The sequence below is a fragment of the Ipomoea nil genome, unplaced genomic scaffold (genome assembly GCF_001879475.1).
Source record: "Ipomoea nil cultivar Tokyo-kokei standard unplaced genomic scaffold, Asagao_1.1 scaffold0418, whole genome shotgun sequence".
Classification (NCBI taxonomy): Eukaryota; Viridiplantae; Streptophyta; class Magnoliopsida; order Solanales; family Convolvulaceae; genus Ipomoea; species Ipomoea nil.
In genome coordinates, this window is record NW_017616846.1 from 2,126,850 (window position 1) to 2,142,254 (window position 15,405).

Consider the following 15,405-nt stretch of genomic DNA (forward strand, 5'->3'; position numbering starts at 1 on the left):
TTAAATGCAGGATTGAGTCAACCAATTCATACAAAGTAATGAATAAAACATGTTCTATTGTCACCGTGACAAATTTTAGTGAAATTTTTTAGTTCATGTAGTTTTATTTTTTATTTTTATTTTTCAAAAAGATGCCACATCTATTGATACTGTTAAAAACATTTTTAGTTTAATAATATTTTTAAAAATACAAATTTAATATATACTAATACTAAACTTAATATTATTAAAAAAAATTAAATTAAAAATAATTTTAGTGAAATCACATCAATCAAACCAGATACCAGGGCGGAGTGCGATCCAAGACTTATAAATTGAACACATTTAATATATGTTTTTAAAATATTTGATAGAAGATAGATGAGAGATGAGAATTTTGATTATACATATATGAATTATGAATAATAAAATTGAAAGTACAAGAGTATTTGAGTTGAATTAAAATGAGTCCTCTCCGGCCTCTCATTCACCCTTACTAGCACATGTTTGCTCCTCCTCTTATTATTATTATTATATCCGTAGTAATAATTAGTAAATTGTCCTTACTGAGAATCAAAACTATTTGAGTTTGTACTCTCTACTCTACTGCGCTCTCTCCATCTATCTATCTATCTATCTACTTTAACTTTAACCTAACTAGCTTGCTTGTAGCTTCAATTCTTCAGAAGGATGAGATGATATAGCCAGATGAAATGAGGCCGCCATTCAATGGTGAAGACGCTTATACATTCTCTTCTTCCTCTTCTTCTCCATCGCCCTTTTCACCTTCCAATAATAAAACCATGGAAGAGGTTTGGAAAGACATCAACCTCTCCTCTCTCCACCACCACTCCTCCGCCGCCGCCGGCATCAACTTCCAGGACTTCCTGGCTCGACCCTTTGCAAAAGACCAGCCTCCCTCCGCGGCGCCTATTCCCGACACCATGCTCAACCTCAACTCCGTCGTCCCGGATCTTCATTTCCTGCAGCCCCCCCCGGAGGGATCTGTGAGTGGGACTACTAGCTTTGAGGCCTTGGCTTCTTCCGCATCCGCCGGTTTCAATATTGCTAACGGGCTAGCCGCTAGGAACTGCAGCAGGCTCGTGAACTCCGATGACAATTCCGGTGACCGGAGACATAAACGGATGATCAAGAACCGTGAGTCCGCTGCTCGATCAAGAGCTCGGAAGCAGGAAAGTACAGTTACCTCAACATATATATCCTCCTAGTACATACATATATATATATATATATATATATATATATATATATATATATAATTGGCACTGATGTTTTGTCCTGATTGATTACTACATACATAGTGCAGGCTTATACAAATCAGTTGGAGCAGGAAGTGACCCAATTGGCTAAAGAGAACTGTAGGCTCAAGAAACAGCTCCAACAGGTATATATGTAGCTAAATTTAGTACAAATACTAACACTGTCCCAATTTCTGGAACATATATATATATATATATATATATATATATATATATGGGCATGATAAGATGAAATCAAGTCTTCCTTAAAAGTAAAAAGTGAGGACTGATTTCAACGGGTTCATTAATGATTTATGCTGGGTTTTAATATAAAAAAGGACGGGATAAATTTTATAAATATTAAAAAGTTTTAAGAGACCGGGATTTCACAAGATAGGTTTTGTTTGTGCTTAAATTAAAGTGGAAAAGAATGAAGTGTTTTGATTTGTTGAAATGGAGCGCAGTTAAGTAGTGGTGCAGCAGGAGGAGGAGGTCACGAGGATCATCATCATCATCAACTCAAAAAGGGGTCTCTTTCTCGCACCTCAACGGCTCCATTTTGAGTGTTTTATTTCTGAGGCCTGAAAGGATCCATCCATCTTACTTGTTCTATTATTACTATTCACTGTACTGTGGCGAGTATAAAACCTAATTAAGCAGTGTATGTTGTATTAGTGTTAGTTGTGATAACTGATCTAATCTAATGGTTGATATAAGTTAGATAAAAGCTACTGATCTAATCTGATGTACTATGTTCATCTTACAATCTAATCTAATGTACTATGTAATTCCATTTCCATATATGTTTCGGATCGGAATTGAAGGCAGTTTACTTTAGTTTAGTTTAGGGTTTTTGTCGGCAATATATATATGCATGGAACAAACACAGGGATCGAGTCTCGTTAGCGGCAGTGTGGGAGCAACCTCTCAAAGTGAGGGGGGTTCCTTATGCGCAGTGAGCACCGATCTAGTCTCTGTGGTTCATGTTCAGTTAAGTCACCATGATTTATATCTTCCCAAATACTCTGTCGGGCCGGGGTGTGAGGACCCTTAGGGTTGGAGTTCAACCTGGAAGAATGGAACAAACACAACGACTTATGTTTCCTTTTATGGTTTATGGATCTTTTTGTTATATTTGGTGTCTGTGCTTCCATTTTAATATACATGGACCGACTTTTTAATTTCTTTCTATCGCAAATACACTTGCACATACTGTACTGTAACTAATTCATTCATATTGCAAATTATACCGTACACCACTAATAAATGTATGTTCGTTTTAAATATATTGAAAGTTATTTTTAATCAATTGAAGGTTTAAATTTTCAGTAAATGAAAAATAAACATTTAATCTATTAAAAATAAATTTGTTTTTTTAGTAATATGCCTTGCAATGTGGATTGTGGTCCATGATATAATGATTGAATTATAATAATACTCCATATATTAATATTAGTTTTTTACGCGCATTGCACGAATAGGTAATGTCCAATGTTTATTTTTAAATAAGTACTTTAAAGTATATCAAATGCAAGCGTATATAAGAGATGTTCATGCCTAATGTTTATTTTTAAATAAGTACTTCAAAGTATAAATGAAAGTTTATATAAGAGATGTTCATGCATATGTAATTGAATGTTGAATTTGTTTATTTAAATTCGTAATTCAGTGACCAATTTGAACCTTATTCCTTAAAATAATTGTTTGCAATTTTGTAAAAAAACTAGTCTAAAAATACTACTTTTGATTTGAATTGTTCCAAGTCTTCATAATTATCATTTCAATAGTATTGTCATTGTTTTCATCTTCAGTACTCTTCACAAAAGAAAAATAAAAATGTATTGAATTAAAAAAATTCACATACTTAATGTTACATGATTCCTTATCCATTTGGGGATTTTTTACAAAAAAAATTTAAAAATTTTTATTTTGTGGTATGCATTATAAGGAAGATATGAGCAAGCTGATGAAGATGGTCCAGTAGTGATTGCTTTGTTGGAATTTTACTACTGGTATGCAACAAAAGGGCACTGCAAAGAGTGCCCTTTTGTTGCGATTAGACAACAGACTTATCTCTCTACATATATTTGCATATATCCACACACCCACACACAAGAAAGGGAAAAGAATTATAATGACGTGTGAATAAAGTTGGAATTTAAATTATATTATTATTTGGTAAGCATGAATAGAATTATTGAGAATTGAAATAAAAGAAGGGAATACAAATTAAAATATTTTGTGTAATAATAATAATAGAAAAATTGTCATTTGCTATAGACTTCAAATTCCGTGGACTATGGAATTGCAATTCCATCATATACCGACGCCTCATGAATGTTTCAACATACACAACAATTTTAAATTCTATTACAGAAGGGGAACTTTTATCCATAACTTAAAATATACTATTTAAGTCATGAATTTGAATCACAACCTTCTTGGTTTGAGTTGATTAGCTATGGACAATTTAAGTTGGTTTACTTCTTTGTGGTTCTTTAGTGGCTATGATTACAATGCGGAATTTATCATTTGCACACGTACCCTTGAATAATGACTGCGGGTTTCATTCGTTTAAAAAAAAAAAAAAAAAAATTGTGTGGGGTGCAGGTAGGCATGTAGCTAGCATGCTCCTCCATATCACCCTCATCCCCTTTTCTGTGGCTGTGGGCCTTCTAATATTTGATTAAAGACAACACCCTATCCCTACGTACTACAAATTACATGAAATGACATAAGGTTTGATGAAACATTTGATACCAATGTTGGGGCCCATCATGTTTTTTGGTCAAGCTAAGGCTTCACTTTCTCCTTGCCAATGTATGTTTTCAAAAGCAAAAAAAAAAAGTTGGAAAGTTATGACTTGGATGAATATCATAAAACAGAAAGTTATGTTGTAGGCTTTGTAAAAAGAATAAAGTTGATTCTTTGTCTCCAAGTTTCTGCTTCGTATTTTGCGACAATTAAGAATTACATAAGCTGACAGTTGGCATGTGGTTCCGTTGTCGTCCAGCGGTTAGGATATCTGGCTTTCACCCAGGGGACCCGGGTTCGATTCCCGGCAACGGAAAAAAAACCCATTTTTGCTTTCTCGTTTTCCGTCTATTTGTTATCGATCAAAACAAAAATTCTATGCAAATTGGGAAGATTGTTGGAGAGGAAATATATATATATATATGATTACTCTTTTAAGAATTAGGATCAGAAACCAGCTATATGAAAAGACGAAAACCATATGACCATCTCCTCCGTCAACACTGCTACCTTTTCCGGCTTGTCTCCGTCGACGGCGAAGCGGCAAAGCGGGCACGTTTTCCGGCTTCCGCTCAGCCATCTATCAACGCAGTCCCTATGGTACTCGTGCATGCATGGCAACACTCTCACGTTATCTCCCTCTTTCAATCTCGATAAGCACACACTGCACAACGCTTTACTCCCTGCGGCGGCTCCGGCCACCTCGTACGACCACGAATCCTTGATTCTTTGCGGGGCGAAGAGGCTGCATGTGAACACCACCATTTTCTTGATGAACACCATTGGGTAATTGGGTTTCTCAAATTAAAGCATGTTTTCGTTAGAAAAGAGAGAGGGTCATATACATACAGCTTAGCTTGTTGAGAGAGTATATATATAGAGAGAGAGAGAGAGGGAGAGAACAATTTGATTTTAGGAGACATGCATATCTTGTATGGCTTTTTGTATTGTATGTGTTTGGCGTTTGCTTGGATTGAAAGGGTGGTTGGAATAACAAGAATTTAGACGGTGATTTTGAGTGTTCAACACAAGATCGAGGTTCTACTTTGAAAACTGCGTTAGTTTGTTGTCTTATATATTAAACTAATAACTCCGCTCTTTAATTAACATTAATCTCCATCTACCAAAAATAATACTAGGTGTCAGTTTGAAAGATCAGATCAGAGCTGCCTAATTGCTCATATCTGAATTGCATCCTAAGCTTTATATCTCCGATCCATTGCCAACCCACCAAGAAATCTTTACTCATTTGAAAGCATAGTCTGAACCGTCTTCATCGTCTATATATGCAAATAATATTTTTGGTTTTCTTCAAGCTTTACTGGTTCTGGATAGTGAATATTATTAATAAGATAAGGACTTGGGAGCTAGCTCAGCTCCTCTGATATTTTCACGTAAACATCCCACACCTACCTAAATTCTGGTTTCTTGCAACTAGGGAGTGTACTAGGGTGTTTTGGTTGAAATGAAGGAATTATGGGAGAAATGAATTGTAATTCGGTGGAAAAGAATAAGGTAGAATAAAGTATGAATTCAAATTACAGTGTTTGGTATGCAATAATAGGATTACAGGGAATTGAAAGTGAATAAGTGATATAGTGACTGAAATGTCCTTTGTGAGAGATAAGGATGAGAATAATGATAGGGGCAAAAATGTCTTTACAGTAATATATTTCTCCATTTCACCATTGAATTACAATTCTTAGGTGGGGGTTATGAATTACAATTCAGCCAAAGGAGCGAATTGCAATTTCCTCTAACCAAACAATGTAATTGATGGGGAAACGAATTGCAATGCAATTACAATCAAATTACATCCAACCAAACAGCCACTTAAGTGTCGACTTCTATAATACGTAAATAATGTTTTGTTAGATAGGAGACACCAGATTTGACAAGTATTGGTTAGCAACCGCAACTTCAACTTGACCTAAAGCTTTGGTAGAGGAGATAAACTAAACACTACTGAATGTGTCTCAATAAGCCATGCCCGGCCCGCACTCTGCGGCGGCCAGCAAAATTAAGCTATTAACTTCTTTTGGATTGACCAATAACTAGTTGAGTTACATTGTGTCCAAGACCATTCCTGGCCTTTCCCATTTTACACAATATGGCACAAAAAGCTTATGGGAAGATTCTATCACTGATCATGAATGATCCTTCTGCAACCCATGAATCTGGTAATACACAACATCACCAAACCATTATACTCCATGCTAGATTTTGCCCGGGCCGGTTTCGAGCAAGGCTCCGGGCTATTTTTCTTATAGGACTTGAATCAGCCTCTATAAGCCGGTTCAAGTTTGGGCTAAGCCCGACCCAGTCCTGCTTTTTAACGGGCCAATTCAGGGCTGGTTCGACCTTGAACCGGCCCGTGACCACCTCTAGCAGCTGCACATTAATATGCAAAATTACAGTGGTAGTTCTGCACTGCACTTTAGAGCTGTCCTATATATATACCAGTTCAATATCCATGAAAAGACATCCAAATTAGACATCAATACCAGCCCAAGAGGGCCACACAATCGTTCACTCTCCAAGGAAACCCTTAAAGGTTCATCTACATACAGAAACTTTTAAAATGGATCACAGAGAATAGAATATGACAATTCATTATTACTAGTCAGACTCCATCATCCCCCCAAAAATATCTAACAGCACCTGCAATTACCCACTGGTGAGACATTGTTTTTATTCGATTTCAAGAAGCTTGGAATGGACCCAAGTGCAAAAGAATGGTGACCAATTAAATTATTAAACAATAAGAAACCTATATGAACAAATATTAAAAACTATAGAAAACTCCATACAACTTTATTGGTAGGCCTCACCTGCTCCTTGCCTCCTTGTCCAAGGTAAGGAAGCATCCGTGAACACCTACTAGGCTACTTCAACGATTTCTTCCGTACATCTTCACTATGTCACACTCAATGACAGCCCATAACAAAGTGAAACTGTCTATGAATAATGTTAGTTGATGCTCTAACTATATGAGCTTCATCAATACTGAAACAATATTAAAATTAGTACAGGTGTCAGCTTGTCTTTTTCTGTTTTCTTCTTTGCATGCAGTTGCAAGGATTGGTAGTCAACTTCTTTTCCAAGATGTCCTACCTTGCAAAAAGATTTAACTTAAAATGCCAAGAGGCCAAAGTACAGATGCCATTATGCATTAGGTTACATGCATGCTCATATAACATATTTTATCCTTAGAATCTATAGACCTAATTCTAATATCCAATCATAAATTTATAGACCAATTTTTTCAACAAAAAATTCCTTACCGGTATTTCTCTGCAAATAATTTCTTTTCCATTTTTGAAGGCTACCCGGCCTAGGCCTAGCCCTACCCTATGCAATGCTTGGGCACGGTATAGCTGTCTTTTCCAAATGCATGTAATCTCTAAACATAGAGTAGCATGAGACTTATCAAACAAAAATGAAAATGACTAACTAAAAATGTCAGCTCCAGCATGTGTGAAATAACAACACCAGTGTTAACACAATCAAGTAACATAACATAAGCATTTCATTTGCTTAGTTGCTCTTGAAGCAATTCTTTGAAGTGGAAGATAAGATGAGAGTTATTGCATGAATTAAAAAGGCGTGCATGATAAGAAATAGTAGTATTCGATATAGAAAGCAGTAACAAGAATCCAAATTAAATACGGTGTGAAAATGTATCCAGATGAAAATTAAAATTATTATTCATTCTTTCCAAAGGATTGAGAGTTTTTACAGCCTAAAATAAATTAAGCCATTAGAAATAAGGACTTCTTATAAGCATCAGCAGAATGTGTCCAATTCAAGAACGTAATTAACATAAGCGTTGATCATAAGTAAAGATCCAAAGAGTAACCTTAATTGGCTTTGTGCATACACATTCTCTATATAAGCTTAAGTAACTCAGCTATGTTCAATCACTGCCTTTCACTCCAGGTGAAGCAGCAACATCAGAAGCATCGTTGGTTTCAATTATCTTGCCGTCCTCCGGAACAAGATGGGGGATCCCATCCACTATCTAATTACAATATAGAATTCATAATTCAAAAAACCGAATCAACATTTATGATTTCATGATTGAACTGAAACTAGTGAACCAAAATTACTTGATTAACAAAATGAGTGAGCAAGCTAGATTAAATCTAACTACACTTGAAGAAAAAAAAAAATTTACTTACCGGATATGAGACTCCGATTGTGTCGCTGATAAGAGAATTGGTTTTCTCGCATACCCTACAAAGATTATTGGTTATCGATGATTCACAGCTGGAGTTGAGCAAAAAGAGAGTATTTTAGAATAAAAATAAAAAAGATTGAGGTGAGCGAAGGAACCTCAATGGTTGTTTAGAAAGTGGGCAGACCAGAAACTCAGAAAGTGTCTTGTTGATTCCAACTCCTACGTCTTTCAAAAGTGTTTTCCCAAATCTCACCATTTTTAACTCCACTCCTTATTTGAAACTCACTCAGTCTCAGACTAGGTTATGTGCTGGGTAAAGTGGCCTCAATTAAAACGACGTCGTAGGCTTCAGACGGCTAGCTTAGATTAAATCGTCATTCATCTTGCTTATATTAAATGTTAAAAGACACGGAGTATTTTAAGTATGAAATTGTAAAAATAATATATATATTCATTAACCTTGCTATTCTCCATCTCTGACTCACATTGCTCAATTATGATTAGTTCGTTGGTTAATTCAATTAAAATTTTCAGTATTAACCAAAAACCCACTGATTCATCTCAACTAAAAATCTAAGCTGATAGTTAGATTGCACATTAATAGTTATATGCTCAACATATACTACTCTTTGAGCCATACACAAGACATGCGTATACATCAGATATGCATAGCCCGTGGCAACCAATTAAATCAATCACTCGAAAGAGACAATGCTAAATCTTGATATTTACATGAAGTTCAATCTTGATAAAGGGTAAAAGGTACTTTACAGAGAGGTAGGCTTGAATAAAAGAACAATCCATATGTATCCATGACACCTAGCTATAATCTCTCTACTTTTAATATTACTATGCTAAATCCTGAAATATCACCCATGCTTTCTAGGATTCCATGAATTGGGTGGATGGAGGGCTTGTTTTTGTCTTGTGTGTACCTGCATGTTTTATCAGCGTTAATATGCTTAACCTATCATTTATCATTCATAAATAATAAGAATAAAAATGGGTTTAATTTGATGCAGAGATGAAATGCTCAAGTTGAGATTCATATTGTTAATAACCATTTCTAGGTGTAAGCATGAGGAGGTCTGGTGAAACTTGAAAGGCATACCCTCAATTCCACGAATCTCAATTTCGCGCCATTCCTGGACCAGGGCACAGCAACAGCACATCAAGTGAGACAGGAAATCATCAATGAACCCTCCCTGCACATAAACGTACAATCCATAAGATATTACAACATATATAGTTTAATAGATATAAAAAGAGGCTGTGAGAGTGTGTAGCAGTCTGTTCTACTTATTATTATTATTATTATTATTTAATACAATACTACTATGAAGAAGGTGGGCAAGGAGCCTTCAGACTTATAGACTTTTGTGCTGGTGTATTCTGGTTCCAGAAGTTGGATAACCAGGTTTCCATTGCAGGTGTGAGTATAGACTATAGAATATGATATTGATGGTGTGAAGAAAGAAGATACCGGGATGCTTAGCTTTTTCCGCAGCTTCCTTCTGATGCAACATGTGTAACAGCAGCAGGACAATATTAAGGAGTATGCCATTAATTCATTACAAGCTTCAGCTGAAGCTGTATTCAGACCAAAAAAAAAAAAATATAATGAAATTAAGAAAACAAAACCTAAATCACAGTGAGTTACAACTTCTAATATAAATGAAGAATTGAGTTGTAGGAAAATTTTGAAGACAACTATTCACATCAATGAAAAAAGAGTCTGGAATGAGACATTCAAAGTGCTTTGCTGACAAATTTTTTTCAAATCCCCTGATTGTAACAGAGAATTTACAAGTCATCAACACATATATTCCACCAAGCAAACAACAGAGATCCAATTTGTTATATCAAGCAATTGATTAGTTTTGACATTTCCTTACTGAAATTGAGGTTAGCCACTTCATCTGTGAAATCCAATTTTCAAAATAATATTAAGCATCCTGCAGCTGCTAACTACCAGTTCTGTAATCTAGTTTATCATAATAATCATCAAAAGGGGATGAAAATGGTGCCTACATCAGCTATACTAATCCAAGTACGAAGAATAGTTAACCCACATACACAAGAAAATAAATTAGGAATTACACTCAGCACGTTTTCCACAGCTTATCACATAGATCATATAAGACAACAAAGTTTAGATAGGAATTAAAAGCAAACCTCAGAGCCTTGCCTAGTTGGCAAAGACCTTGAGGCTAGGGGCAGGTTCAAATCACACCATGAGTACCTGGTGAGGTTAACTAGTCTCATTATCTGTGAGTAGTTTAGTCCCAATTATTTAGGAGTTCTTGTGATTTGTTGTGATTACAGTTATCTATCATATAATTGATTGTATTCATTGATCATGAATTAGAAATGTTGTACTCGGAGTATCAATATACATATAGGATTTAAAGCAACTCACATATATGCCTGTTGGTTGCTGCGGTTGCAATTCTTGAAAATGTCCCACAAGGAAATAGTAAGGTTTTTATGCCTGCAAAAAGAGAGAGAAGTCAAAAATATAACTAAATTCCATCCTCAGCTTTGTACAGATAAATGTAGCAACGCCCTCAAAATCCTAGAGGTTTGGATTCCAAAAGGGCCAAGATGCTATTAATGTTATGAAATAAGACGTACTGAGTGAGAGCTATGTATCATGTCAACTGCAAATTTGAAATTAGTGAACTATAACTAGTTTAAATGCTTATTTTCTTCTTTGCATCCAGATGAAACACTAAATGGTATCTGCAGGCAATTTTGAGTGCTTTGTTTCATTGCTTCTATGGCAACTCCAAGCTCCCCTACAAGTCTATGCACATTATCTGAACTAACACATTAACAGGCTTGGCCATCCCCAATCTCTCTTTGAGTAATGTATACTTGTAATATGTCCACATAAGTACTAAGCTTTCAATCATCCAGTGATCTAGTTTCAAAGTTTGCAAGTCTATTTAACATAAAGAGATCACCTTTTCTCTCATCTGAATTCAACTTGTCTGGGGAAAAAAAAAAAAAAAAACCCTTAAATGGCTAAGTGCCATTTATTACAAGTACTACTTCATTCATCCATATAATGTCTATATTGATGGGATTTTGGATGTTGATTTTTATTTTTTCCGTTTGTGTTAAATAACATAGAGCAGTGTTCTGTAGCATACACAGAAGAGGTTCTGAACAACAGCCCAAAAGATCTGAATGCCATTCTTCATATCGATGTGAGCCCTTAGAAGAAATCAAGTCGTGTTTGGATGAAACTGAAGAAGTGTTTCTGCAAAATAAAATGCACTAAGTAACAAACTAGTAGAAAGTTAATAAAGTACAGGATACTGACTGATCTGTGCCTAGACACAATGAATTCACATTTATCAGAAATAGTTTGAAGCACCCCCAAAAAATTAATAATAACTAAAAAGGAATGGGGAGGAATGTATATTTATGTTCTACTTTAAACATAAAACGATTTCTTTTATTAAAAAATTACCTTGAAGTTGACCATTTTTCATCATTCTTTCCGTAGCTTTGATCATAATTTTGCTTATCACTATCAGCATCTGAATAACCATGCTCCACCTTGAGAGGTTTGGCAGGTAAACTCTTGTCCGGAAGAGAAGTAGCAGCAACAACTTCTGTGACATCAAGAAGATGTTGAATGAATTCACACTGATTTACATCTAAATTAGCTTGTGAACGTTGCAGCTCTAGCTGTAGTTTTTCATTTTCTTTTCGAATAGCCTCATTGATGGGCACGGTTGGATAGGTACAAGAAAGTGTTTTCTTCAATACAACAGTATCATCTCTGGAGGGTTCTGGTTTCATTATGACTTCTTGTACCTTCCTGTCTTCATCATCCAGTGTGTATTCTCGTTGATCCATTTCAATAATTTCCAATCTCTCCTGGCAATTGTGGGAAGAGTTAATGTAGCAATTAAAGGAGTAATAAGAGGAATACTGCTGTCCAGAGTAAGCAGGTTATTTCATCTTGCTTTAAGAAGCTATGTGTTAGTCAACCCCACGGGCCGTAAGGATTAGATAGTAGATACACTGGTTTAGCAATTTTGATCAGACCAAATCACACACATTCCCAATCACATACTAGACATGCACAATCCATTCATTATGGACCATCATGCATCTCTTTTTGACATGATAATTGGTATTTCCACTCACTTGACATAAAATAGTGAGGTATGCAAAATGCCAAATTTCAAAATCAAGGTGGACCAGTAAAGAAAAAGGAACTGTCAATTGAGGAAGAATCATAATAAAACTAAGAATTTTAAGAGGCCCAAGTTAATTGCTGTAGTTCATAATCAGGTACAAGCTACATAATAGAAAAATAAATAAATTAAGCACATGCATATCATAACACCAATTCACAGTTTCAAAGAGGTGCACAAAGCTGGCAGATATTTGGAGGTTTTCTATCCAAGTCTCAAACCACCAGTTTATGATAAAGTACTAACATTCAGTGTTAAACTTTTGATTTCACCTTATCTGTTTATGATATAGTTCTAAAACCCAGCTATGTGAGCCATCAATGCCATAAATCCATGACACGGCATCAATAGCTTGATATCCAATCAGAAGGACTGCATTTCCAACATTTCAGGTAAGTTTTCAATATGATTAAGAAGCAACAATTTAGTAGTAGGTCGTGTCTTGGTCACAAAATACTTGCTTCCACCTAGGACTTACATACAGATGAATTCTACTATAAGCAATAATGAAAATTGCTGTAATAACCAGCAGGTAGAAAATGCAGACATATTCTGTGGCTTTGGTTCTGCTATAGCTCTCTATATCTTCTCAAATTACTAATACCTGATACGCTCTGTAATATTAACTGGGAAACACAGCTCTATAATGCTACTTCATATTACACTCCAAGTAGCACAAAACAAGTGAACTCAGAATGAGACATAGAAAATGAAACTTAACAAGGAAATAATCTTACAAAGAATTGTTGAACAGACACTCAGAAAGCAATCCGGGCCTGTTCACCACATAATTATTTTGATGGCACTTGAGTATGTTTGGGTCTCCCATTAATAAAGTTTTCCAGATAAGCATGGAAAGGGATAGTAGAACCGTGGGTGCAAGAAATTTGCATTTCAGAGAAAATAACAGGATATGATAATAATGATATCCCAAAAAGAAATAACAGAGAAGAAATGTCAGTACCCTGACTCTAGTGTTGTCCACAAGAGTAATGAGAGGGATGATCTTCAAATATCTGTCTATCTCACTCTGAGCCCTCCTGAACTGGTACACAATATTCCATCCCATAGCCAACAGATAAAGATAGCTCCTGTCTTGGCAACTGTTAATCAGAATATAGGACCTTCTCAATGCATCCTCAAGCAGTTCTAATGGCTCCCTTGTTTCTGGGTACTTCTTAAGCTCTGTTATCTTTAGCTGCTCCAACAAATTGCCAATTAACTTAAGATGCTGTGCAAACTGCCTACAATTCTTCTTGTGCATCTTTGCTGTGCTTGCGGCCTTCACTATCATCCCAATTAGCTTCATAGCATCGATCCCAGTCAACTGGGCAACATTTGCTAGGTCCCCCAAATTCTCCCATGAAGCCATTTTCACTCCAATCAAGCAATTATCTGAATATCAGATTTCTCAAAAAAAAAATCTTCTGAATCAAAAGTCAAAACTCAAGTAACTGTCATAAACATGCAGTGCTAAACAACTGGGAGAGATGATCAACAGTCATGAAATGTAGATCTTGAAGTATTGAAGACGAAGAATCTCTAGTACTTCCTCACCCTCCAGCTGCAACGAGAAAATTCAACATGAGATCTCATAAGAAAGTTACTATTGCTCCATTATACCTTTCGTTTTCCACTTCAAAAAAAAGAGCAAAAAATAACAATAAAAAAAAAAAAAAAATTGTTTGACTCATCTCTTTAGTCTTTATCAAAAGGAACGAAAAACTTCCAATAACTGAAAAAAAAAAATTTTAAAAATCAACAGCATCACCTGAAAGTAACCGCAACCGCCGTCACCGTCAATTCACTGATCTTCGCCTGCGACTGGAATTCAAAGTTCCGTCAATGGACAACAATTTTTTAAACATAAACATTAAGTCATTAACAAGCAATGCAAACAGGTGTAAACAAAATTGGTATAGATACGTATTTTACATTTACATGAGAGTGAGTATATAAAGAGTACATACGTAATTGTAAAAGAAAATCAACGGAAATACGGTTGTTTATAGGGTTCTGATAAGTTTATGCACTTGGTTAATGCGGAGTAATAGTGAAATTGAGAGGAAATGGACATATATAATAGAATTCTGTGATTGCATTTCGGCTTCGGGAAGCCATACTCATATTTGGAAGGACGCAGATAGCTTACCCAAAAAAACGGTTAGGAGGATGAGAGAAAAAGTGGTTCGACGCGGCGTCGGCTACGGTGGGGATTTGTCCGGGCTCGCTTTGGCCGCTGCACTTCACACACACTGAGAGCTTCTCTGCAGCTCTGCTCAGTTGCTTTTATTTGGCTGCGAGCGACCCACTGAGCGAGTACGTCCACCGCTAGACAGCACAGTGCAGCCAGTGCTTGGCTGGTGCTATGTAGAATGCCGCAAATGCCCTCTGCATTTTCGCCTTATTGCGTCTTTGCCAGCGGTCGTCACGGGTCTTTGTCTTTTTCTCTTTTTTTTTTTTTTTTTTTTTTTTTTTAAGAACATAATAATTTGTTATATTTAATATTTCAAACAAAAAATCAACAAATTTACTATCACTAAGGGCATCCTCAATAGTAAGTTTTTTTTTTTTTTTTTTTTTTTTATAATTTTTAAGGAATTTTTGTAAATGTGATTAGGAAAGAGAAGATGTTATAAAAGATTAAAAAAAAATTAAAACAAAAGCTCATGGCCATTAATGCGCCTGGCAGGCGCATGCTGGGCACCATTGTGGCCTTCACAGATGCAGCGCGATACTGACCTAAATTAGCAGTGGGTTTCACTTTTTTGAAAAAATCCCCAAATTAACAGGGAGAACTTGATTATTCACTATCTTTCTTTCATGTTGGTAGTTTTTTCTTAAAACCTGTGAACAATCCCTTTAATGGGGATGTTCTAAGGAAGTGTTTGGTTTACGGAATGTTATATTATCTCAATGAATGTTAGATTGCTAGGAATATCAGATTATTGAAAATGTTAGATTCTTGTGATTGGTTTAAAATTGAGGTATGTAATATAAATCTGTTTGGTTGAAGAGT

The 15,405-nt window shown here is 35.7% G+C and overlaps 4 protein-coding genes and 1 non-coding gene across 7 annotated transcripts; 2 read left to right on the forward strand and 3 right to left on the reverse strand.

Moving 5' to 3' along the window:
• The first annotated feature begins 675 nt into the window (after window positions 1-675).
• LOC109172674 (bZIP transcription factor 27-like) lies at window positions 676-1,965 on the forward strand. Its single transcript, XM_019321889.1, has 3 exons — window positions 676-1,172; window positions 1,307-1,384; window positions 1,703-1,965. Exons 1-3 carry the CDS (start codon window positions 693-695, stop codon window positions 1,799-1,801), a joined length of 657 nt encoding a protein of 218 aa, XP_019177434.1. The 5' UTR covers window positions 676-692; the 3' UTR covers window positions 1,802-1,965.
• A 2,150-nt stretch (window positions 1,966-4,115) lies between these two features.
• LOC109172675 (E3 ubiquitin-protein ligase RHA2A) lies at window positions 4,116-4,905 on the reverse strand. The gene has a single exon (XM_019321891.1). The coding sequence runs from the start codon at window positions 4,773-4,775 to the stop codon at window positions 4,440-4,442; it is 336 nt and encodes a 111-aa protein (XP_019177436.1). The 5' UTR covers window positions 4,776-4,905; the 3' UTR covers window positions 4,116-4,439.
• On the forward strand, window positions 4,237-4,308 carry TRNAE-UUC. The gene has a single exon. It is a non-coding gene; the product is annotated as a tRNA-Glu (tRNA).
• A 2,819-nt stretch (window positions 4,906-7,724) lies between the features above and the next one.
• On the reverse strand, window positions 7,725-8,483 carry LOC109172676 (protein preY, mitochondrial). The gene is made up of 3 exons (XM_019321892.1): window positions 8,328-8,483; window positions 8,174-8,228; window positions 7,725-8,013 (listed from the first exon to the last, which is right to left on the reverse strand). The coding sequence occupies exons 1-3, from the start codon at window positions 8,426-8,428 to the stop codon at window positions 7,909-7,911; spliced, it is 261 nt and encodes an 86-aa protein (XP_019177437.1). The 5' UTR covers window positions 8,429-8,483; the 3' UTR covers window positions 7,725-7,908.
• Window positions 8,484-8,848: 365 nt separating this feature from the next.
• On the reverse strand, window positions 8,849-14,690 carry LOC109172670 (protein MID1-COMPLEMENTING ACTIVITY 1-like). Of its 3 annotated transcripts, none has more exons than XM_019321878.1 (9): window positions 14,539-14,690; window positions 14,158-14,204; window positions 13,351-13,950; window positions 11,651-12,063; window positions 11,328-11,437; window positions 10,592-10,663; window positions 9,656-9,762; window positions 9,284-9,377; window positions 8,849-9,107 (listed from the first exon to the last, which is right to left on the reverse strand). In XM_019321878.1, exons 3-9 carry the CDS (start codon window positions 13,756-13,758, stop codon window positions 9,055-9,057), a joined length of 1,257 nt encoding a protein of 418 aa, XP_019177423.1. In that variant the 5' UTR covers window positions 13,759-13,950; window positions 14,158-14,204; window positions 14,539-14,690; the 3' UTR covers window positions 8,849-9,054. The 3 variants fall into 3 exon arrangements, with proteins under 3 accessions (XP_019177423.1, XP_019177422.1, XP_019177424.1); XM_019321877.1 differs by having other exon boundaries at window positions 14,158-14,210; XM_019321879.1 differs by lacking the exon at window positions 14,539-14,690 and adding an exon at window positions 14,357-14,504 and having other exon boundaries at window positions 14,158-14,210.
• Between the last annotated feature and the right edge of the window lie 715 nt (window positions 14,691-15,405).